General features: G+C 44.6%; 1 protein-coding gene across 1 annotated transcript in view; it reads right to left on the minus strand.

Moving 5' to 3' along the window:
* Positions 1–360: 360 nt before the first annotated feature.
* ACSS2 (acyl-CoA synthetase short chain family member 2) overlaps positions 361–24,607 on the minus strand; it is a 57,273-nt gene continuing 33,026 nt past the window's right edge. Inside the window, exons 3-18 of the mRNA XM_045833478.1 lie at positions 17,857–17,948; positions 17,553–17,656; positions 16,768–16,840; positions 16,392–16,467; positions 16,130–16,244; positions 10,316–10,453; positions 7,108–7,278; positions 6,683–6,816; positions 6,381–6,513; positions 6,243–6,299; positions 5,969–6,049; positions 4,727–4,835; positions 2,654–2,722; positions 2,140–2,316; positions 1,324–1,398; positions 361–1,200 (exon numbers count right to left, since the gene is read on the minus strand). Of these exons, the coding sequence (XP_045689434.1) occupies positions 1,073–1,200; positions 1,324–1,398; positions 2,140–2,316; positions 2,654–2,722; positions 4,727–4,835; positions 5,969–6,049; positions 6,243–6,299; positions 6,381–6,513; positions 6,683–6,816; positions 7,108–7,278; positions 10,316–10,453; positions 16,130–16,244; positions 16,392–16,467; positions 16,768–16,840; positions 17,553–17,656; positions 17,857–17,948 (1,732 nt within the window). The 3' untranslated portion in view covers positions 361–1,072. The remainder of the gene's footprint in view (positions 1,201–1,323; positions 1,399–2,139; positions 2,317–2,653; positions 2,723–4,726; positions 4,836–5,968; positions 6,050–6,242; positions 6,300–6,380; positions 6,514–6,682; positions 6,817–7,107; positions 7,279–10,315; positions 10,454–16,129; positions 16,245–16,391; positions 16,468–16,767; positions 16,841–17,552; positions 17,657–17,856; positions 17,949–24,607) is intronic.

The following is a 24,607-nucleotide window of genomic DNA, read 5'->3' on the forward strand; positions in this document are numbered from 1 at the left end:
TAATCAGAGTCTCCCTAGCTCCAGACCCTATGAATAGGACCTTGAAGAATCCTTAGTGACTCACTAATGCTCTCAAGGGATCACAGGGAGGAGAGAGGGCCCCTAGCAGGCGCCGGAAGGAGGGCAACTGTAATGGGGCATCACAATTGTGAACTGGCTTCAGTTGCTTTCCTGCTTAGCTCAGTAGCTTGTCAAAGGGCCTACGAGTATAGCCCTGCCTAGTTTGTCCTAACCGAAAGTTGTGGAAGGAGGGTGTTAGGGTGCTCCTGGGGAAAACCACTCCCCTGTCCGTCCCCACACAAATCAGAGCAGCTGGCAAGTACAGAACCTGTAAGACACCTAAGAAAACAAGTCATCATCTTCTTGAGGTCACAGACTTTATTCCAACAACAGAGCTTGGGCACAACTGAGGGGAGAAAAGAGTTTCATCTGAGAGTGTCTGTCCTGGGCACAACTGTGTTCAGATGAAGGTGGGGACAGAAGACAAAGAAGACAAGTTCCTCTGGCCCCAAAGAAGCAAATGATTTAAAAACCGTCTGGAAACAGCCTGCCTTCACAGCCCCTGGAGCAAATGAGCAGGCAAGCACTGTCATCTGGCACAAAAGACCCAGAGCAAAAGAAGCAGAGTATTTAAAACATAATAATAATTGTTCCAGAACTCACAAACAGGTGTGTCTAAGGGCAAGTGCATGCCCAAGACAAGTGCTGGTGCTTCCTGAGAGTTGACGTAGGATTACAGAGCTGCCTCCCTGCTTCTCCAGTCTAGGCCTCACTTGCCCTCTGAACACTCAACTTGGGTTGGGAATATGACCTTCAGTTCCCTGTTCCGGGCTCCAAGGGCTCTTTGCAAGCACAGCAACTTAAGGCTGACCTGGATTCTGTCCCATCTGCCTGGCAGTCACAGGAAGTTGCCTCCACCCAAGGGTAAAGCTGGTCCTCGGTCCCGGACACCTGGTTGAGGGAGGTGGTGTGGGTCAGCCCTGGCCCTCAGCACTCTTGGATGGGGACAGGGAGAGTGGGCAAAACTTTGGAAAGCCAAGCGGGGGGAATCCTGGGTAAAGGGCAGTCTTGGTCACAGGATGGTCCGGCAACGGTGGCTGAAGAGCTGGCTGATGACAGATGGGTCAGCCACAGTAGATGTGTCCCCCAGGTCGTGGTCATTCTGAGCAATCTTCCGAAGCACCCGCCTCATGATTTTCCCTAAAGGACCACAGGCTTCTGGTTACCTGGTGACCGCGCCAGCCAACTCCAGCTCTGCCAAAGGCTTTCATCCACCCACACTCCACCACAACCCAATCCCAATCCTCGAGGTTTTGAACATACCTGAGCGGGTTTTAGGCAAGCCAGGTGCATTCTGGATGTAATCTGGTGTGGCAATGGGGCCAATCTTTTCTCTAACTGTAACCGACAAATCATTAAGCATTACTTCAGAACCTTTAGCCAGGCTCCCCAAAACCAAAATAGAGATGACTTTATTCCCCACCTATCGCCTCTTCAAGGGCACTGCCTATCTGTCTTTCTTTTTAAAACATGGTCTCTTTACTCTCTCATTTATCTTTTTAAAACTGATTTTAGAAAGGGAGAGAGAGAAACATTGATTTGTTCTTCCACCTTCCATTTATGCATTAATTGATTGATTCTTGTGTGTGCCTTGACCAGGGATTGAACCCACAACCTTGGCCTGTTGGGACCACATTCTAACCAACTGAACTACCTGGCCAGGGCCTATCTCATTTATCTTAATGTACCTTCATGGAGCTCAGACTCTAGAATTAACCCGCTAAAGTTGAAATCCCACTTTACTAGAGTGTGGCCCCAGGCAAGTGATTTAACTTCTCTGAGCTTCAATGTCTTCATCTTTATAATGATGGTAACAATAGGATTTGTTTTGGGGGTGATTATATGCATTTAAAGCACTTAGCCCAGTGTTGGCATAGAGAAAGAATTCTATACATGCCAGTCATTATTATCCTAGTGGCTGACTGATGGAGACAGAATGGAAAGAGGGCAATCACCCCCCTGGGATCTGTTTGTGGTTTGGGGAGCAGCTCGCTTCAGCCCCTCCCCAACAACCTGCAGTGGTAACTGGGCCGTCAGGACAAACCCTGCAGTCCCTCCCTGCCCAGGGAGGCTCCTCACTCTGCTTCTTGAGCTCCTCAGTGAGAGTGGGACTGAAGGAATAGCCATCACACAAGGTGACAAAGCAGTAGAGGCATTCGCCCTTCACAGGATGAGGGTGGCTGACCACAGCTGCCTCTGCAACAGCCTGATGTTCCACAAGTGCTGACTCCACCTCTGCAGTGCTCAGCAGGTGACCTTGTCAAGGGAAAGGAAGTGCCATGAGAAAGATCTTGGCCTCTATCCCAGCCCCTGCTCCATCCGTGCCTGCAGGGCAGTCCTGGTCTGGTCAAATTAGAAAGGCCCTTCATTCATTCCTCATATGACATGCCACAGTTGCCCCACCATCCCAGTCCCCTCCTTCAGGCACATTCCAGTGTTTATCACTCTTCCTCCAAAACCTGGGCCCAGAACTGGATGCTTCACTCCAAACACGGTCTGGCCAAAGGACATCCTGGCTCTCTCAAAAGGCTTTAGCTGGGAGTCGCTGGGAGAGCAGGGCTAATGAGAAGGGAAAGTGGTCCCTGGCGCTCACCAGATACATTCAGCATGTCATCGATCCTGCCAGTGATCCAGTAATAGCCATCCTTGTCCCGCCGGCAGCCTGGGAATTGTGAAGAAATGCACCATGTAATACCCCACAGAAGGATACATGATCCATATTACGCACTGCACTAGCTTCCTAGCAAGTCTTCCTGCTTCTGTGCTTGCCCACTGTGGAGACCAGGCTCCAAAATAGCCACACTGATCTCCACCTCCTGGTATTCATACCCCACTGTGGCCCTTTCTCATTGGACTAGTTAGTCTGTGCGAGCAATATAATTTGGCAGAAGTGATGGAATGTCATTTCTGTGATTAGATTATAGAAGACAATGTGGCTTCTATCTTGGCTGCATTATCTCAGATTATTTGTTCCGGGGGAAGCCAGCTGCCACATCATGAATGGCCCTATAGAGAGGCCCAAGTGGCAAGGAACTGAGGGTTCCTGCCAACCACCACATGAGTGAGCTCGAAAGTGGGTCCTCCAGGCTCAGTCAAACCTTCAGATGACTGCAGCCCCAAACAACAGCTTGACTGCAACCCTCAAGCGACTCTGAATGAGAACCACCAGCTAAGACACTCTGTGTTGCTGATTCTCTGAAATTGTATGAGATAATATAATATTTGGTGTTTTAAGCTGCCAAGTTTGGAGGTAATTTGCTCCACAACAATACATAATTAATACACATACCAAAAGTTTATTCTCCATAAATTAGGCAAAGTTATTTTCTTTAAAAAAAATATTTATGTATTCACCCTGGCTGTGTAGCTCAGTGGATTGAGCGTGGGTTGCGAACCAAAGGGTCACCAGTTCAGTTTCTAGTCAGGGCACATGCCTGAATTGCAGGCTAGCTCCCCAGTAGGGGGCGCATGAGAGGCAACCACATATTGATGTTTCTCTCCTCTTTCTCCTTCCCTTCTCTCTAAAAATGAATAAATAAAATCATTTAAAAATATTTATGTATTTATTTTTTAGAGGGAGGAAGGGAGGGAGAGAGAGAGAAGGAGAGAAACATTGATGTGAGAGAGAAGCATTGATTGGTTGCCTCTTATACATGCCCCTATGGAGGACAAACCCTGCAACCCAGGCAGGTGCCCTGCCCAGGAATTGAAATGGTGACATTTCAGTTCACAGGCCCATGCTCAACCAACTGAGCCACACTGGCCAGAGCAGGCAAAGTTATTTTCTAAACAGTAAATAAGTCCTCATCAAGTTCTCTGCTCAAAACCCCTAAAAGCCTCTACTGTACATTGGATAAAATCAAACTTCACCATGGCCCACAAGGCCTTATATTATCTCCCTCTTCAACCCATGTAACATTCTTCCTTTGCTCACTACACACTGGCCACCCAGGCTTCAGTCTGTTCCTCAGACGTTGCAAGCACGTGTCTGCACAGAACACTCGCACTTAATTCGCATTTTCCCATGACTGGCCCCTTCTCACCTAACAGGTCTGTGGTCAAATGTCACTTCAGAGAAGCCTTCTCTCATCACTCCATATATGGCCATGCCTTCAGACGCTCTTTATCCCATTACTTTATTCAGAGCATTTTTTTCTTCACAGCACTCATCAGTAAGACAAGCTTATTTACTTGTTTGCTGAGTTTATGGTCTGTATTCTTTTAATGGAAAGTAAGTCCCATGAGAGCAGAGACCTTGCCTGCCTTATTCATGGCATTATCCCCATGGTTAGATCAGTGCCTGGGCATACTAGGTGCTCAGTAAATATTTGTGGATGAGTGCAATGGTGGATGGACATATGGGCAAACACAGCCTCCAGGTATGGGGGCACACGTGACATAATACTGCCATATGCCCCATCCTTTTCAACACAGGAGCAATGACAACAAAAACGTCATTCCTCATACAGCAAATCTCAGATGGCACCACACTGAGACCCATTCTGCAATACTCGTTCCTGCCCTTACAGTCTCTGTAGCTCTGATAACATAGGACACATTTTTCTCTCCTTGTGCTTCTTCACCCTTAGTCAACTCTTCCTGAAAATGGGAGGGGAAGGTACATGTCTTGTTAGGAAGAGTGGGGAAGGGGATAGCCAAGGCTCACCATCTCCTGTCACGTAGTACCCAGGGAACTTCTTAAAGTAGGTGGCCTCAAAGCGCTCATGATTCCCATAGACTGTGCGCATGATCCCTGGCCAGGGCTGCTTGAACACCTGGGGAGTGGGGAAGGCACAGCGGTCACTTCTGTTACTCTGTCTCACTGAAACACAATCCAAGCTTTGCCAAATCTGAGGATAAATGCCCTGGATGCTGTTCCTGAGAAGTACTACAAAGTATAGGCTTTGGAGATAGACAATCCAGGCTTAGAGTCCCGAATGTGCCTCTTTGTGACCTCAGGAAAGTAACTTTGCCTATCTGAGCTTCAGGATCCTCATCTGTAAATCAGAGAAAATAATCTGAGAATTAAATTGATAGCAGGTATAAGATGCCTAGCACAATGTTATGTTGATGATGAACACTTAGTAAATTTGAGTCTCCTTTTGGATAATCCCCTCAGGAAAGCAGATCCAGTTTGATGCAAATGAAAACAGAATAAAAATGTGGGACCCACTCATGAGTAAATTACTTCCCCAATCAATAACATCCTGTGGCAAATGGAGAAGATGATGGCTAAGAGGCAGAAGGCCTGGCTGGATTCAAGTGTTGCCCTTGTTACTGCTTTGTTCTTAGTAAAAGTGAAGTGGGGTGGAGAGTAGGGGCTGATGTTATAAGTTCTAATACAACAATCATAACGACAGCGAACATTTATCAAGTACTGTTAGGTTCTGTGCTAAACTTCACATGGATCATCTAATTTAATCAATCCAGCAACCACAGAAGACAAAGGTACTATTATAACCCGATATTACAATTGAGGAAATTTAGGTTCAGAAGGGTTAGGTAACTTATCTGAGGTCACAGAAGAGGCAGAGCCAGGATTTGAACTCAGGTAAGTTGACTCTGGAGCCTATATGACTTCCCACTACGTTAGGAAGCTTCCTTTCACACTAGAATGTTTGTCAAAGGAAAAGTTGGGACTAAGTCTTCAAGACCCAAAAAGGCACCTTCAGGAGTCTTTGAGCAGAGTTCTTAAGAGCCTCATGGGCCAAAATGCAGAGAGGCAGGCACGTGCAGAATCCAGAACAATTCCCTGCAGGACCTCTGCAAATGATAAACCCTCAACTATGGAACTTTAATCACAGCAGCTACCAGGAGAGACTAGGTTCTAAACGCTGAAGCAAAGTACAGTATCACTTAGTGGACCCTTTCCCCTCACTCTTCCAAGACCCCCCTCCAAGGGCCTCACCAGATAGCCTTCAGCTTCACCTTCCAACTCTTCCCCAGACTCATTCAGGATTGCGGGAGCTACACCAAAGAATGGGAAGGTCTAGAAGCAAACAGGAGACAGGACCCAAGGAGAGAAATGAGGCAATTCTGACACAACTCAACCTCTCCCATGGAGAAGGACAGCCCCAAATTCGTCACACATATCAGTCCAGTCCTCCACCCTCTGCTTAGGCCAAATGCCCCAAGACTCTGTCCCTGCCTAGCCCAGGGCCAGCCGAGGGAGCCTCACTCACAGCAGAACCAGGCTTCATGGGTGTTGCCCCAGGGAGGGGCGTCAGCATATGGCCGCCCTGTGGAAGTCAGAGATCAGGGGTTTGAGTTAGTCTTCCCACACTGTCCCTGAGCCCCAACCTTCTGTACCCCTTACTCACTGTCTCCGTCTGCCAGAAGGTGTCCACGATGGGGCAGCGCTGGTCGCCTACTACCTGGTAGTACCATAGCCAGGCCTCAGGGTTGATGGGTTCACCTACTGTGCCCAACACCTGTAAGGATGCCCGGCTATACCTTGGGCAGGGGAGTGGGGAAAGAGGAATCAGGAAGATATACCCAGGCTCTTCTGCCCACCCACCCCCATTCCGGGCTAGGGAGTTGGGACAGTGGCATGAAAACGAGTGCACAAAGGCCAGTTGTTCTCAGGGACACCAATGGGGCAGCAGCTGGGGAGGGGTCTCACTTGGTGACAGGCTTATCTCCAAACTTCATGAGCAGGCGGATAGCTGTAGGTGCTGTGTAGAACTTGGTCACCTTGTACTTGTCCACGACGCTCCACATGCGGCTCACGTCCGGGTATGTGGGGATACCCTCAAACTAACCCAGGGAGGGCTGGTCATTTCTGGTCCTTCCCAGTAGCTCCTCCACTCCCCCACCATGCCCCAGGCTCAGTAATTTGCCCTTTCTGACAAACCCGTGACTTTACTCCTTTACCAGACAAGCCAAAAGAACTTCCCACTCAGGATTCACAAACCCCCCAGAACTGTGCAAGAAATGTGTAAGTCCTACTGCCTCTAGACCAAGTGGCCTTGGGAGGCAGTCATCCTGGATCACCTTGTCCACCCCCTAAGTGGGCCAGGTAGCTATTGGTCCCAGCTCCCTTCTCACCAAAACACTGGTGGCACCATTGGCCAGTGGCCCATAGGTGACGTAGGAATGGCCAGTGATCCAGCCAATGTCTGCTGTGCACCAGAACACGTCCTCTGGATGGAAGTCAAACACGTACTTGAAGGTTGTGGCCACATAGAGCATGTAGCCTCCAACTGTGTGCACCACACCCTGCGGGAAGAAGAAGGCTTCAGGACAGGGCTTGGGCTCACCGCCGCTGACCACTGGCACGCCTTTCACACCCTCCATCTCTCCTCCACCCCCTTTTCTCCGCGTGCCCATGTAGTACCTCACACACACGTAACATCAGTCCGTCATTCACACCCACACCCTAAGATGGTATTTAGGAGCCACCCGCATTACTCTCATACATGAACACTCAGTACACTCACAGATGGTGTCTCTGTTGTACGTTTGTGCACACACACTCAGTTACACATCGACAGAGTGAGAGTAGAGAAAAATAGACAATCTTTTCTTATTCTATTAATATCCCATCCCTAGGAGAGAGAGACCAAAGCTGCGTTTCTAAAAACTCATTGAGGGATATTCCAGAGCATGCAGGGAAAATAATTTAGGGATGGGGTAGGTAGAAGGCAGAGTGACATCTTTCAAGTTGATGGAACAGTCTAAGTTTTCTTTTTCTTCTTTTCTTTTTTTTAATATATTTTATTCATTATGTTATTACAGTTGTCCCATTCCCCCCCACCCTTTATTCCCCTCTGCCCTGCACACCCCCTCCCATCCACATTCCCCCACTTTAGTTCATGTCCATGGATGATACATATAACTTCTTTGGCTTCTACAATTCCTATACTATTCTTACCCTCCCCCTGTCTATTTTGTACCTACCATTTATGCTGCTTATTCTCTGTACCTTTTCCCGCTCTTTCCTGCTGATAACCCTCCCACTCTGCTGCTGGTAACCCTCCATGTGATCTCCATTTCTGTGATTCTGTTCCTGTTCTAGTTGTTTGCTTAGTTTGTTTTTGTTTTTAGGTTCGGTTGTTAATAGCTGTGAGTTTGTTGTCATTTTACTGTTCATATTTTTGGTCTTCTTTTTCTTAGATAAGTCCCTTTAACATTTCATAATATAAGGGCTTGGTGATGATGAACTCCTTTAACTTGACCTTATCTGGGAAGTACTTTATCTGCCCTTCCATTCTAAATGAAAGCTTTGCTAGATAGAGCAATCTTGGATGGAGGTCCTTGCCTTTCATGACTTTGAATTCTTCTTTCCAACCCCTTGTTGCCTGTGAGGTTTTTTTGAGAATTCAGCTGATAGTCTAATAAAAACTTCTTTGTAGGTAACTCTCTCCTTTTCTCTTGCTGCTTTTAAGATTCTCTCCTTATCTTTCATCTTAGCTAATATAATGATGATGTGCTTTGGTGTGTTTCTTCTTGGGTCCAACTTCTTTGGGACTCTTTGAGCTTCCTGGACTTTATGAAAGTCTGTTCCCTTTACCAGATTGGGGAGGTTCCTCATTATTTGTTCAATTAAGTTTTCAATTCTTGCTCTTCTTCTCCTTCTGGCACCCCTATGATTTGGATGTTGGAACATTTAAAGATTTCCTGGAGGTTCCTAAGGCTCTCCTTATTTTTTTGAATTCTTGTTTCTTCCTTCTGTTCTAATTGAATGTTTCTTTCTTCCTTCTGGTCCAAATCATTTATTTGAGTCCCAGTTCTCATTCCATCACTGTTGATTCCCTGTACAATTTCCTTTATTTCATTTTTCATAGCCTTCATTTTTTCCTCTAATTTGCAACCATACTCAACCAATTCTGTGAACACCCTGATTACCAGTGTTTTGAACTATGCATCTGATAGGTTGGCTATCTCTCTGTTGCTTAGTTGTATTTTTTCTGGAGCTTTGATTTGTTCTTTCATTTGGGTCTTTTTTTTTTTTTTTTGTATCTGTGTGCCTGTTACGTAGTAAGGGGTGGAGCCTTAGGTGTTCACCAGGGCGGGGCAACCCACATCACTGAGTTGTGATGTTGTATGTTCCAGAGTGAACAAAACCACTTACTGCACTCTCTGCTGGTTTTTAGTCACTTCCCCCGCTATCCACAATCAAATTGGGCCCTTCAGGTGCTGATTCCTGGGTGGGTGGGTCTGTGTAGGTTCTAGGAACCTATGGGTCTCTCCAACAAACTCTCCTATGTGGCTGAGAGTTTCTCACCACTGCTGCCCCCACAGGTGTTTTCAGTCAGAGGCTTTGAGGCTTTATTTCCCCTCACTGGAAATAAAGTTGCGCAGTCTATCTCACTCCCCAGTTGTTCCTCCCCTCCACCAGCCACCGCCTTGCCCACCCTGGTCCTCCCGCTGCTGCCTTGCCGTGAGTCCTCTCAGCCCAGCGGCCCACCTCCGTCCCTCCTACTGGTCTGGATAAATGTTTCTTCTTTAACTCCTTGGTTGTCAGACTTCCATACAGTTTGATTTTCTGTCAGTTCTGGTTGTTTTTTGTTTTTAAATTTGTTGTCCTTTTCTTGGTTGTGCAAGGAGGCACAGTGTGTCTGCCTATGCCTCCACCTTGACCGAAAGTAGTCCAAGTCTTCTTAAGTATTTCTGGCTCCCACTGTGCCCTCCCAGGGACTAGATCACAGGTGGCAAACACAAGGCCCATGGGCCAAATGCAGCCGGGCACCTTGTTTTATTCAGCCGGGCACCTTGTTTCTACCCGGCGGCAGCGCCGAACTCCTTGACCCTAGTTATTAAGGAGTAGTTACATTTATAGAGTCCTAAAATTATATTCAGCCCTTTTAAGGCAACCACGAGGCTGATGTGGCCCCCAGTGAAGATGAGTTTGACCCCCCTGGACTAGATGTTAAAGTGTGGCATGTTGAAGGAGCTGAGCTCAAAAAGCTGTAGTCTAGGAGCCCAAGAGGGATCCCTGTGTCCACTCTTGGTCTTGAGTTGACAGGGCAGCTCTCCTTCAACCAAACCATGTAGGCATGGAAAAAAAACCATCAATACAAGCCATATAGACTCATGCTTTTCTCATTTTCTGGGCACTATGAAAGCCTTCACTTAAATTATCTCACCTGAGCCTCACAATCTAATGCCTTAATTTGATTTAGAAAAGGTAATTGACATTTCTGAAACTCAGGGTTGTAGAGTAAAATTGATGTCATTAAATGCGCCCTCAGAAACTCACTTCTCACCCTTACACACTGTATGCACATGTGCATACATGTGCTCACACACTTGCCTTGGGTTTGCCTGTGGAGCCACTGGTGTACAGGATGAAGAGCGGGTCCTCAGCATCACACCACTCAGGCTCACACTCATCCCCTGCGTCCTGCATGAGTTCATGCCACCACAGGTCAACGTCCTCATTCCAAGGGATCTGCAGGAGAAGAAAGGCAGAAATGGGCAGGAAAGAACTGTGAACAGCTCAAGATGGGCGCAGGAGATACCTGGCACATAGAGGGGCTGGGGTGGGACTGGCAGATGGGGGTTGTGGAAGGGAGGAAGGGCCCTGCGAGGGTGGAAGAGAGCAGAGAGAACAGGAACAGAATAGCAGGTTTCCTGGGTGCTCCCAGCACCCTGCTCCAGAGTTCCCCCTCACCTGGCCCTCAGGCTGAGGAGGGCCCCTTGGCTGGTCTCTTCTCATCCTTCAATTCTTAGTTTAAATGTCACCTTGGAAAGGCTTTCCTTGGAGAGTATCTGGTAGATTCCCACTCCCAGCATCACCCCTGCTATTATTCTTGATCACTGCACCATATTCCTTTCTCGCTCGGCACATATTTCTAGTTATTTTAGTTGTTTGCTTGATTACTGTCCCCCCAACTAGATAGTGACCTCTGTAAGTGCAGTGGTATGTCTGTCTTTTTTCCCCACCTATATCCCCAGTACCTAGTGAAATGCCTGGCACTCAAAAGGTGCTCAATAAATTTTTGTTGGATGAATGAATATGCACACACAGACCTGCATACACACATATATACTTGTGGGACTAGTGGCTCATTGGCACGGATGTGAACACCACACAATTCAGAAATGCAAAATTAGTCAGAGCCTGCAGATAAGGCAGGCATCTGGCCCTGTCAGTTAGTAGTGAAAGAAGTCAACAGATCTTGCTCCAAGCGCCTTTTCATGAAAGTCCAGACCTCATTCTCTGTCTGGAGGGTCCTACCTTGACCTCCCTCTGCCTTTACATAATTGGTACCAATGAGTTTTCCCGAAATACATTTACTTGAGATTCCATGTGTCAGGAGGACTTGTTTTAAGTTGGTGGAGAAGGACCAAAATGGACTTCTCCTGGAGGGATGTCTCCCTATAGCGGAGTGCCTTTGATAGCTATTTTTGGATCTGTCATCCCCAAATTTTTCTAAACTCTGCTTGAAACTGTTTTACTTTCCTGGTTATATCACCTTTTGAACAGACAGTTTTGCTGAAGCAAAATTCCCTAAATTTGTCCAAAATTTGCACTAGATTTCAATCCCAGTTCTGTGCCACTTCTAAGCAAGTCACTTGGGCAAGTCCCTTTACCTTGTTACCCCTTTTTAAAATGAGGATAGTCGTTTGTCCCAATGGTCTCACAGGATTTGGGGAGTATCAAAAGAGAAAGGTATTATCCACAGTAAATATCAGGACTTGGGTTACCCTGGCGGCGGGGGTGGGGGGTGGGGGGCACCAATGAATGTCAGAAAGATGGAAGTTAGTTCAGTTCCCCTGAACTCCTCTGGGAGATAAATGTAAGGGTATGATGATAGGAACTGTTTGAGGTTTGCTTTAATTGTCCCAAAGCCCTGTCATATTCATTAACCTCTTGCATGTTTGATGGCCCTGACTGGCAGGTAGACATGATAGTGTAAGAGAAACACCCTACTCCTGCTGTATGTCTATATGTTAACCTACTGTTATATATTTGGTTTAAAAAAAAACCCCAAAATACTAGACACATACCTTGATAAATTATAAAATAACTCTCTCACCACTCTCCTCTTTCTCTACTATCTGCCCCTTAGTCTAGAGAATTTGAAGTTTTTGGCATATAAGCATCATAAGAATGACAAGTCTAGGCCAAGTGAGGCACCATTAAAAATTTAAGAAGAAAAAGAAGGGAGACAGCTGCCAGTGAGCTAAAAAACACACCGTATTTTTTAGTGGAATAGCCATATAGGTCTACACATACCTTGTCACATGAACACTTTTTTTCTTGCCAAATGATCTACTTTAGATGAAGTCATTTATACATTTATTAAATTATTTTTTTAAAGATTTTATTCATTTATTTTTAGGGAGATGAGAAGGGAAGGAGAAAGAGAGGGAGAGGGCAGAGAAACCATCAATGTGTGGATGCCTCTTGCATGTCCCCTACAGGAGACCTGGCCCTCAACCCAGGCATGTGCCCTAACTGGAAATCGAACCAGCAACCCTTTGGTTTACAGGCCTGCACTCAATCCATGGAGCTACACCAGCCAGACCATCATTAATGTATTTAAGCAGAAGTGTGCCAATATGGCTTTGGGCAAATACTGCCAGTCTACGACAGTGATGTGAATTGTCAGAAAAGGCAATAGGTACATGTAAAGGCAAGTTACATTGTGGCAATGAGAGGACTCTTATAATCTTATAAAACTGTTACCTGCCCTGGCTGGTGTGATTCAGTGGATTGAGTGCTGGCCTGTGAACCAAAAGGTCTCCAGTTCAATTCCCAGTCAGGGCACATACCTGGGCTTCAGGCCAGGTCCCCAGTTGGGGGTATGCAAGAGGCAACCGATCGATGTGTCTGTCACACATCAATGTTTCTCTCCCTCTTCTCCCTCTGTTTACTTTGTGGATATGTGATTAAGAAGGGGAGGCGGGGAAGGGGCATGCTTCATGTGTGGAGCTGATAACCTGTACCAGGAAGTAGGGTGAGAGTTCAATTAGTGCCACAAACATTGTGAATTAGCTGTGTGCCTATGAGAGCCCAGAGCTTTGAACTAGGAAAGGGTTTGAATTTTCTGAAATACACATTGAGGAGGTGAGTTGGCCTTTGTCCTTGGACCAGGGTAGCCTCAGGGAGGGCAGATGCCAGGTGTTGGAGAAACATGAGGAAGCTCAAAGATGACATAGTTGAGGAGGGCACACACAAATTGTGTAGGCCCGTCCTTAGTGATTGCTTAAGGATGAGGGGGTTTGGACCTCTGCCAAGAATTCTGCATCTTGGACTGCAATGCTTAGGCCAAGAAACCTGGACTTTGTAAGCCCGTTTTTATGGTCTTTGGTTTTTTGGTAACTGTTTTCACCTCCAAGAAACATAAATCCAGGAGCTTGTGGCCTGGAGATCTCTGGTATCAAAGAATTACAAGAATTTATTATTTTTTTTCTGTTTTCCCTCTTAGAAATGCAGCCTATTTTAAAAGCAATAAAAGCTAATATTTATGGAGTAGTTACTATGTGCTGAACACCTTGCATATATTGACAAAACCCCATCCATTAGGTACAACTATTATCCTTATTTTACAGATGGGGAAACTAAGGCAAGAGGGCTTACATAACTTGACCAACCTCCCATAGTATCAGGAGAAAGAGCCAGGATTTAAACCCAAGTAGTCTGGCCTATGCTTTAATCACTGAGTTTGTTACCTCCTTCAAGAGAAAAAATCTTAGGTTCCCACCTGAGTTTTAAAAGGAAACAGTGTCATTGAGCAACTTTTCATATGTCTATTGGCCATCTCTATGTCCTGTTTGGAGAAGTGTCTCTTCAGGTCCTTTGCCTACTTTTTAACTGGATGGTTTGTCTTCCTGATGTTGAGGTATATAAGTTCTTTATATGTTTTGGAAGTTACCAGAAGTATCATTGGCAAATATGTTCTCCCATATAGTGCGTTCCCTTTTCATTTTGATGATGGCACCTTTTACTGTGTGTAAGATTTTTAGTTTGATATAGTCCCACTTGTTCTGAGTTTATTCTTGTGTATGGTATAAATTGCTGGTTTAGTTTCTTTTATTTTTCATGTACCTGTCCAATTTTCCCAACACCATTTATTAAAGAGATTGTTTTTACTCCATTGTATGCTCTTGCCTCCTTTGCCAAATATTAATTGACCGTAAAAGCATGGGTTGATTTCTGGGCTCTCTATTCTGTTCCATTGACCTATTGCCTGTTCTTCTGCCAGTACCAGGCTGTTTTGATTACAATGGCTTTGTAGTATAGTTTGACATCCAGTATTGTGATCCCTACAACTTTGTTCTTCTTTCCTAAGACAAAGAATATATATGCAATAGCCCATGGACACAGACAATAGTGTGGTGAAGGCCAGGGGAGGAAGGGGCTGGGGCTGGGTAGAGGTGGGCAAAGGGGACATCTGTAATAGTGTCAACAACTTTTTTTTAAAAAGGAAACAGTGTCCCCTAGGAATCAGACCTGTCTCTACCATACTAATGAGAATAGAGAAAAGGAAGATTATATTTACCATTAGCCTAAGATGTTATAATCATAGCAGATTTAGGTAAGACACCCTCTGAGGATGGTAAAACTCAGAGGAATTGTGAGTTTTCTACTTTGTTAATAAGGAAAGTGGTTTCCTTTTAAGCATGCATCATCATCTCTTCATTACTGATAAGAGAACTGAAGCCCAGAGAGCAAAAGCAACTTACTCAAGGTCATACAGCTACAAATTGGTCTCTGGACTCCAAACCCAGTCTCTCCTCTACACTAATCTGCTTTGAGTCCCCACTTAGGGATTTCCCTTCTTAGAACCACCTACAGTGTAACTTTTGTTCAATTTAGCACTTGATTTTTTAAAAGATTTTATTTCTTTCTTTTTGGAGAGAGGGGAAGGGAAGGAGAAAGAGAGGGTGAGAAACATCAATGAGTGGTTGCCTCTCACATGCCCCCTACTGCGGACCTGGCTTGCAACCCAGGGATGTGCCCTGACTGGGAATTGAACCAGCGACTCTTTGGTTTGCAGGGTGGCACTCGATCCACTGAGCCACACCAGCTAGGGCCAATTTAGCACTTAACTTTATCGGACTTTATGTGCAGTTTGTAAATCCCAAAATAGTATAAAAATGTATTTAAGAATCTTCTTCTCTGCTGTCCTATATAGAACTTAGGTTTTCATTTGTAATACATATCTACCTCCCCAACTTGATGGTGAATTCCCAATGTTAAGGTCTATTCTACTTGCCTTCCTCCTGTCTCTCCTGGCTCTGACCCAATTAAGTGCATAGTAAAGACTTTCTGATAGGTTGCTTGGTCCTCTGTCCCACAAAGGTCCTGAGCAGCAGGAGAAAAATGGGTTGTCTGGTGCTACTGCCCTGAGAGCATGCTGTATGCCAGTTCAGAGAGGTAGCAACTGGTGATCGGCTTCACAACCCTTGGAAGTGACTTAAATGGCAAAGGACCCTGGGGCAGAGATAAAGGGGTTAGGTCTGGCAGTCACCTCAATGGGGCAAACAAGCAAAGAGCAAATGGACACACAGACAAGCACGCAGGAAGACAGTGCCCAAGGCAGCGCAGAGGTGGACACCTGGGGCCAGATGTGCTTGGGTTTCTCTTTCGGCTTACCCTGCTAAGAGCCCACAGAAAGTATGGTGAGCAAGGTCCAAGTATAGGAAAGTGGGAGGGAAGGGTCAGTGTGCCCCAAACTCCTCCTTTTCTGGCTGGCTCCTTTTCTAATAAGGATGATATCTTGAGGGCTAGATCTTAGTCTTTACATGGTGGGATTCCACAGGTAGCCCACCCCAAGCCACAGCCCAGTAATCAAGATAACTGTATTTAGTCACCCCAGTCTGCCCATTTCTAACCTAAGTCCAAGCCCTGAGGGTCCCTTGTGCCCATCAGGATACCCCAACCAGTCTCCCTTACAGTGTCTCACTTGAAGGTCCCAAGTTGCAAAGCGCTCCCTAACTACTTTCAAGTTCAAAGTCCCCCAGCTCCCAGCCAGTCCTACCAGGGGAGGCATTCCTACGATGGCTCTCAGATCCTCAGAATTATAATGAAGAAGAAAAGGACATCAGGAACTTCCTGGGCAGGAAGAGGAAACCCATTTGAGCCCAGAGGAGAGCATAGCAGTAGCAGACTCACCTGCACATCTGGACATGGCCTCTTAATCGGTGGGGACTGGCTGACAGAGTCACCTGTGCCCAGCTCTGACCTTCTCAGGTGCTTGACCACAATGCAGCATCTCACTGAGAAACCCCTGGAGGAAAGAAAAGCCTGAAGTGGTAGAATGTTTGGCTCAAAAGATAACTTTTGTCCATCTAGGGTAGGTGGGACAAAGGGAAAACGGCACTGGGAAAAGGCCTCGTTGACTCAGAGTAGTAGCCAACCAGCCAAACATACTTACTTCTCCCGACACTTCTCCAGGGCCTCATCAGCCAGTTCCTTCAGGTTCACAAGCTTTTCCCCCCTGTAGAAGGCATCTTTGGGGAGCAACAGACATTCCAGGCCTTAGGAAGGCACCACACTCCTTGCCCCTTATCCCTAGTGAGCACAATATCCATAAAGTCCTTCCTGAGTGGGCCTCTTAACTCTTCCATCTGATCTGAGCAGACAGAGGGTTGGCTGAGGTAGAACCAGGAGCTACACAGTAGGCAGTCCCTACCCTCCAAACTGAGCAGCCCCTACCCTCCACACTGAGCAGTCCCAAACTCCAACTAGCTAGTTGAAACAAAGACTTGGGAGTGTAGGGGTTCTGGAGAAGCAGTGAGAAAATTAGTCACCTGCAGTGATGAGAAGGCTGCAATTGGAATCTAGGATCCGCTCACATAGAGACTCTGCAGAGAAGCCTGCAAACTAGGGAAGGAAAGAAAGACTGAGGGAGCACTGGCTGGATAGCTCAGTTGGTTAGAACATCATCCCTATACACCAAGGTTACAGGTTTGATCCCCAGTCAGGGCACATACAAGAAGCAACCAATGAAAGCATATAAATATGGGACAACAAATCAGTATCTGTCTGTTTTCCTCTGTGTGTGTGTGTGTGTGTGTCCCTTTGCTCCCCCACCCCCTGCCTTAAACCAATCAATTAAAAAAAAAAAAAAGACCAAGGGAGTGAGGGCCCAGGGATTAAGTGAACAAAGAAAGGAGTCACTAATAAAACCTTTAGGGTCTATAAGTTAGGGTGCTAGAAGAAACTGGATAACTGATAACCTATAACAAAAACATTTTAGCCCTGGTTGGTGTGGCTCAGTTGGTTGGAGCATCATTCTATAGACTGAAAGTTCTCGGGTTCAATTCCCAGAGAGGGGACATGCCTAGGTTGTAGGTTTGGTTCCTGGTCGGGAAGCGTGCAAGAGGCAACCAATAGATGTTGTTCTCCACATGGATGTTTCTCTTCCTCTCTCACTCCCTTCCCCTCTCTAAGCATGTCCTTGGGTGAGGATTTAAAAAAAGAAAACAACATTTTAACTCCTTAGTCTGGTTCTTAAGATCCTCTTACCCAGACCCAATCTACTTCTTCAGAGCCCCATTCCCCAACAGGCCCCTTTCCCAGCCCAAATTCCTACCACAATGGAATGCAGAGCCCCAAGACGAGCACATGCCAGCATTGCTACCACAAGCTTCGGTATCATGGGCATGTAGATGGCCACTCGGTCGCCCTTCCGAATGCCTGCACATAAAGGACATAGACCATGGATCTTCTGTGCTGCTACTCCCTCCCTCTCATCCAGCTATCGCCACCACCACCCCTCCAGCTGACCTCTTCTAGTCCCAGTACCAGATTCTGTCCATCCCTTGTCTGCTTCTCCCAAGTCCTCAGATGCCCCAAGGTCAGGCCCTTCAGTCCCCTCCCCCCACCTCTTCACTCACCCTGTTTTCGGAGAACATTGCTGAACTGACACACTTGGACCAGAAGTTCATGGTATGTGATCTGGGAGGTCTCCTCTGGCTCATTGCCTTCCCTGAAATACATCAGAAAAAAAGTCATTAGGAAATATAATCTCTTTTCCAAATAAAAAATAGGAACAGTCATAAAACCCATTCAGCAACACCAAGGCCTGGGAATGTCCTGTGAGGCTGAGCCATCTACCACTACAGCTTGAACTGACTGGTCAGATACTTTGGCCTTTCAAAGTATACTTTATACACAAGCTGTGTGTCATTGAAAAATGTATTGTTAATCTCTGAGCCTCATTTAGGTTGATAAATGGGATGATGGTCCCTTATCTTCCATCCTAGGGATGTATTAAGGAGAAATTATATCACAGATATAAAGTGGGGTCTCCAGAACACTCGCACACAAGTCACCTAGGGAATTTGTTAAAATGTAGATTCCTGAGCCCCTACTCAGATCTACTGAATCAGAATCACAGGGTCCAAGAATCTACTTCTTTATTATAAGCTGGTAAAAAGAATCACACATGATTCTGACATCAATTTAAAGTTTGAGAATGACCAGCCTCTGTCAGCTGATTTCTGTCCTGCTCAGCCTTGCCTCCCACTCCTCCCTGGGCCTCTGCTGGTTTTCTTTGATCATTCTTACATCTGTTCGTTTGCTTATTCAATGACTATTATGTACTATATACACATGTAGAAATAAGGCACTGATGGATAAGATAAGCAAGATTCCTGACAACATGAAGCTTATATTCCTATGATTGTGCAAGAAATATCCAAGTAACAAATACAACCAAGACAATTCAGATTATGCTAAATATTACTTGAGAAATACATTTTAAAAAGATATCTTAAGGAACTTTCATGATTATATGTGAAGATTTAACTACAAAAATATTCCCCCTCAGTGGTTTTAATTTTTCAATTTTATTTTTTGAATAAGAAATATAAATGGTACTTCATAAAAAGATATGTGATGAGAAGTTCCCTTCCCATACCCCAGTCATTCTGCCTACTGGCAACCACTGTTACCCTATGTTGTATAACTTTCCAGAAATAGTCAATATGGAGATAAGGCCATTCCTTGTAGGAAGGAAGGGATAGATAGGGAAATTTAATTAGCATGATGTGACCAAGATGATTACTTTGGAAGAAGGCTACAATTTCAGCAACTTTCATAAGGTCCTTGGGATATCACTAAAGATGGAAATCTAAAAGTTGAATTTAAAAAAATTGAATTTTAATGATGTTCAAAAGAAAAATAAGCACCTCACAGATGCCAACCAAGCACAGGGCGGGTAGATGTGGGAAAGCTGTATAACTAAAGGACAAACATATCAGACAAGTATAAATTATGCTTTTTACAAGCATAAACATGCATATATTTATGTGTAATTCTCACTGTTTTCTATACAATGATGGCATATAGTACACACTATTCTATATCTTATCTTTTATTGAGTACAATATACATCCAATAAACTGCACAAGTCTTAAGTATAGAGCTCAATCGCCTTGCTTTTTAAAAAGCTTAACAATATAGCCCTGGCTGGCGTAGCTCAGTGGATTGAGTGTGGGCTGCAAACCAAAGCATCGCAGGTTCGATTCCCAGTCAGGGCACATGCCTGGGTTGCAGGCCATGGTCCCCAGCAGCCACACATTGATGTTTCTCTCTCTCTCTCTTTCTCCCTCCCTTCCCTCTCTAAAAATAAATAAATAAAATCTAAATAAATAAATAACTTAACAATATACATTGATATCATTCTCCATCAAGATTTACTGTGCTGTTTCATTTTTTTGTCATCCTTATAATGTTCTACCATTTGTATGTACCATAATTTATCTAACTAATAAATGCTCGATGAATATCTTTATTAATTTGTCATTGTACTCACTTTTAAATACATCTGTAGGATGATTAACTAGAAGTAAAATTATTGGATCAAAGGATATGTGCATTTTAAATATTGATAAACAATAGAGGATGATACTAAGATAGGCAGAGAAAGCCTCTCTCCAGGGAGGTGATATTTGAGCTAAGACCTGAGTAATGAGAAGTAAGCAGCTATATGCATTCTTGGGAAGAGTATCCTGGCAGAGAGAACAATGAAATTTGGAAAGGTACTGAGGTGGTAAAGAGCTTGGACTATATACAAAGAACAGAAAGGAAGGCAGTTTAGCTGAAGCATAGTGAACAAGAAGGAGGGTAAGAATAAGAGGCAGAAAGCAGCCAGATCACATAGGGCCTTCCAGGTAATGGTAAGAAGTTTGAATTTTATTCTAAGCGGGTTTCTCCTGGCTTCCTTTACACACAAAGGCCCACCTCCATACTTCTGCTCACGCCATTGCCCCTGCTCAGAATGCAACAGCACCACATAGCTCTTCCTAAACACTACATTACCCAGAGTACTTATGAAGGAGGTAACTGAAACCTAGAGAGATGTAATAGCTTGGCCAAGGTCACACAATAATTAACTGGTAGAGCCAAGAATAGATTCTCAGGTCTTCTGATTTCAAGTCCAGGCTCTTCCCCTCATACTGTCAAGGACAGAGGCTAGCAGAGAAGCCAGGCCTTTGGATTATCAGCCTCTTCCCACCTCCTGGCTTGATGAGTCAGTTACTATCCTCTCCCTGGCTTAGCTCCTCTAGGGTGGAGAAGAGCCAAACAGAGAGAGCTTTCTAAAGTGGGAAGGAACAGGGAGAGAGGAAGCTGGCAAATGGCCCTGAATGCCAGAGGCAAAAAAGCCATTTCCTTAACTGACCCACTGATGAGTGCCATAGGAACTTCAGAACATCTCCAGTTATGGCTAAATGTAGACATATACCACATACCCATGCACACATTTCCACATGCATACCACATACCAGCTCACCTGTGTAAACCGACATGCGTAATATCACATATAATATAAAAATACCCCAGGTATAAAAGCTGCCCATGGCCCTGGCTGGTGTGGCTCAGTGGATTGAGCGTAGGCTTGTGAACCAAGAGGTCACTGGTTTGATTCCCTGTCAGGGCACATGACTGGGTTGCAGGCCAGGTTCCCCATTGGGGCATACAAGAGGCAACCAACTGATGTTTCTCTCACATATGGATGTTTCTCTCCCTCTTTTTCCCTCCTTCCCCTCTGTCCAAAAATAAAGAAATACAATCTATAAATAAATAAATAAATAAATAAATAAATAAATAAATAAATACTGCCTGTGTATTGAGTTGGCCAAAAAATCCAATTAGTTTTTTCTGTAAAATAAAAGACACATTTTTCATTTTTGCAAATAATTTTATTGATTTGGATATTTTGAGTATGTCAGCTAGCTCCTGTGTGGTATAACATTGATTGTTCTCAGTTAATGCCTCGATTTGCTCCTTATCAACTTCAACGGGTCTACACAGCCATGAAGCATTGTCCAACAAGAAATCTCCAGCACAAAACTTCACAAAACACTTTTGACACATTCAATAAGTCACAGCACCTTCTTCATCACTGCACAAATCATTTTTTGCATGTCAGTTGTGTTTTTATCTTTCTTGAAATGATAAAGCATAATATGTCAAATATGTTGCACATTTTCTTCTATCTTTACTATTAAAATGGCTACACAAAAATTCACCAATTTGATGTTTTTTTTAATGCACACTGATATGACAGCTGTCACAATACAATCTAACAAAATTGTTTGGAATGAAGTTAAAGACAAATAAGCACTACTAGAGCCATTTTATGGGGAAAAAAACAAACGTTTTGGCCAACCCAATACACATATAGGCACAAATAAGCATAAATATGTGGACCCAGGATTCAAACATGGGCCCCTGTGCAAGTACGTGCACCACATTTATGTACCCGCCTCTGTGCACAGCTTGCCCCTCCAGAAACTATTAAATCTTTCTGTTTCACTTTCTTCATTATTTGAAATTATCGTATGTATTTTATTTACTTATATATTATCTGATCTTTCACTGGAATATAAGCTCTGTGTCCTTCACTGGAATATAAGCTCCATGATAACAGAGACCTTGTCTGTCTTGTTCATTGCTACATCCCTTGCACCTAAAATAGAGCCTGGTACATAGAGTACACAGGAACAGATAAGCACCAACCTATACAAGAACAGCTTATTTGAGCGCACTTCTAGTTACACGCACACCACAGTGTACATTCCTCTCCCTGGCTCTGGGCTCAAGTTATACATTATTAATATAGGCACCAGTTCCTTCCAGTGTCTTCTTTCTCTGACATATATACTAGGCTGGGCTCCCTTGCTGTTTGGGAGGGTACTGGCCTACTGAAACTTCACAAGCCCTCCAGGGTGTTAGAATTTTTCAAATAACATTCAATTTAGTCTCCTAACTCTAAGGAGATCCAAAGAGGCCATTTTTTTGTGTTCGAGGTCACATGGTAGACTAAGGCAGAACAGGCACTAGGACTGAGGGTCTGGGCCTCTTTCCTCTACACTGGGAGTTGCAAACTCAAAAATCAACAAGGTCTGGGCAGGTAACGTAAATATGTGAAGTGGACCATATAAAAGAAAAATTTTGATAGCAGCAAGAAATAGTTCACTTTCCTCCTAGCTTTTCTGTAAGAAAACAGCAGTGCATGCACGATGACAGTTAAACTTGGGGAGGGGGCGGGCGGGGGGGAGGAAGAGAGGCAGGGACTGGAAAACTGAAGAAGGAGGCATCTAGTACTTACACTTAGTGCCTGTCAACTTTTTCCCTCTGGGAATAAGGCTCAGTGTTGCCTCCCCACCACCACCCCCGCCCCCGAGTTTTTAAGAGATGCCTGGAATCCAGTTCTGAATTTTTAAGTGTTAACAACTAATTTTTTAAAAGTTTAAACACTGTGATCAAACAAAAGTATTAATAAGAGCCCTGACTGGTGTGGCTCAGGGGGATAGGCATTATACAACAAATTGAAAGGTTGCTGGTTAGATTTCTAGTCAGGGTACATGCCTGGGTTGCAGGCCAGGTTCCTGGTTGGGAGTGTGTGAGAAGCAACCGATCAATATTTCTCTAGCACATCGATGTATCTCTCCCTCTCTCTCCCTCCCTTCTCTTCTCTCTAAAAATAAATAAAATCTTTTTAAAAGCTATTAATAAGAGATTTGGCTGGCAGGCTACCAATTGGGAGCCCTTGCTGTAGACCAAACTACCATATTTTTTGGACTATAAGATGCACTGCCCCCCCCCCAAATTTGGGAGGAATAATGGTTGTTAATGCTGCTGTTGAGTTCTGTTTACATTTACATTGGTGAAATATTATGTTATTTATGTTACTAAATATTTTAGCACATTTTTTGCCTCAAATTTTTTCCCTATTTTCCTCCTTTAAAACCTAGGTGTGTCTTATGGTCCAAAAATACGGTAACTTCCCTTTTATCTGGAAGCTATATGGTATGAGATAGCCCAAGGTATACAGTCTTCTCATCTTCCTCCAGGGCCTTCTCTGCTTATCTTACCCTCACAGTCTCCAAATTTACTGTAATCTATTATTGACTCAAAATATATTTAGAATTAGATAGACTACATCTCTTCATAAATACTTCTACCATCCTAGTCCAAAATCACCATTAGATAAGTCCGACCATGTCACTCTTCTACTCAAATATCTTCCCACACCATTTTGAGTAGTCCTCCCAATTGCCTACTAGTTCCTGTATAACCTAGACCCTCATTACCTCTCTGTCCTCATATACTCCTATTCTCTCTTCCTCTCCTCTTCAATCTGCTCCAGCCACATGGCCTCCTGTTTGGCACAAACACCAAGCACGCTTAACCTCAGAGCTTTTGCCCTCTATTTGGAGCATTCTTCCACCAGATAGCTGTATGGCTTATTCCCTATCTTTGAGTTATGGCTCAAATGTTGGCTTCTCAGTGAGGCCATCCTTGAACACTCCATATAAAAGTCACTCCTTGTCCCTACTTCCCTCAAGTTTTAGGTAATCCAAATGAACATGTTTCATGAAGTCCCTACTCCCTCTTTTTCCTCACTCCCCACAAAGCTGAAAGTTCTTTCTTCCTCCCAAGGCCCTTTATCTCACTTTCCCTGTGATCCATCAGTTCCACCTTGCATTACATTTACTGGGACTTTATCTTTCCCACTATATCCTCTTCCAGGGCAGGGATCATCATGTCTTCTTATCCTCTGTCCCCTCTGAGCACAGTTGGCACAATAAGTACTTAAGGTTCATAGTGAAATCACTGAAAAAGTGATCACTGATTAATGACAGGGAAGACTGGGGGTCCCCCTCTCTACATAATAGACTGTTATTGGAGTAGAGATTATAGTTCCCTAGACTAACAGAAAAGTAAGGCACGAGATAGGAGGAAAGAGCCAAGGGAAAAATGTGCAGGGAAAACTGGGTTCTTGACAGAAACTTCAGAGGGCAGGATCTAACCTGGTGAGATAGGCCTTGCAGAGGAGAAACACCCAGATAAGAAGAGAAGTCAAACTTGTTATGAGAGGAACACTGGACTGAGCTGTGCAGCATGAAGAAGAGAGGATACTGAGAGACATGGTAAGTCTCAAATATCTGTATGTCTGTTGCCTCACCCTAGTTCAAGCCGCTGTCATCTATTGCCTGGATAACAACAATGGCCCCAAATTGGTCTCCCACTTTACTCTTACCCCCTTCTAATACATATACATCATCCAGAATTATCTACTAAAAATTAAACCAAACTATATCATCTCCTGCTTAAAACCCTTTAGCAGCTTCCATT

Source organism: Phyllostomus hastatus, unplaced genomic scaffold, assembly GCF_019186645.2.
Source record: "Phyllostomus hastatus isolate PE091 unplaced genomic scaffold, TTU_PhHast_1.1 phas_contig_17, whole genome shotgun sequence".
NCBI lineage: Eukaryota > Metazoa > Chordata > Mammalia > Chiroptera > Phyllostomidae > Phyllostomus > Phyllostomus hastatus.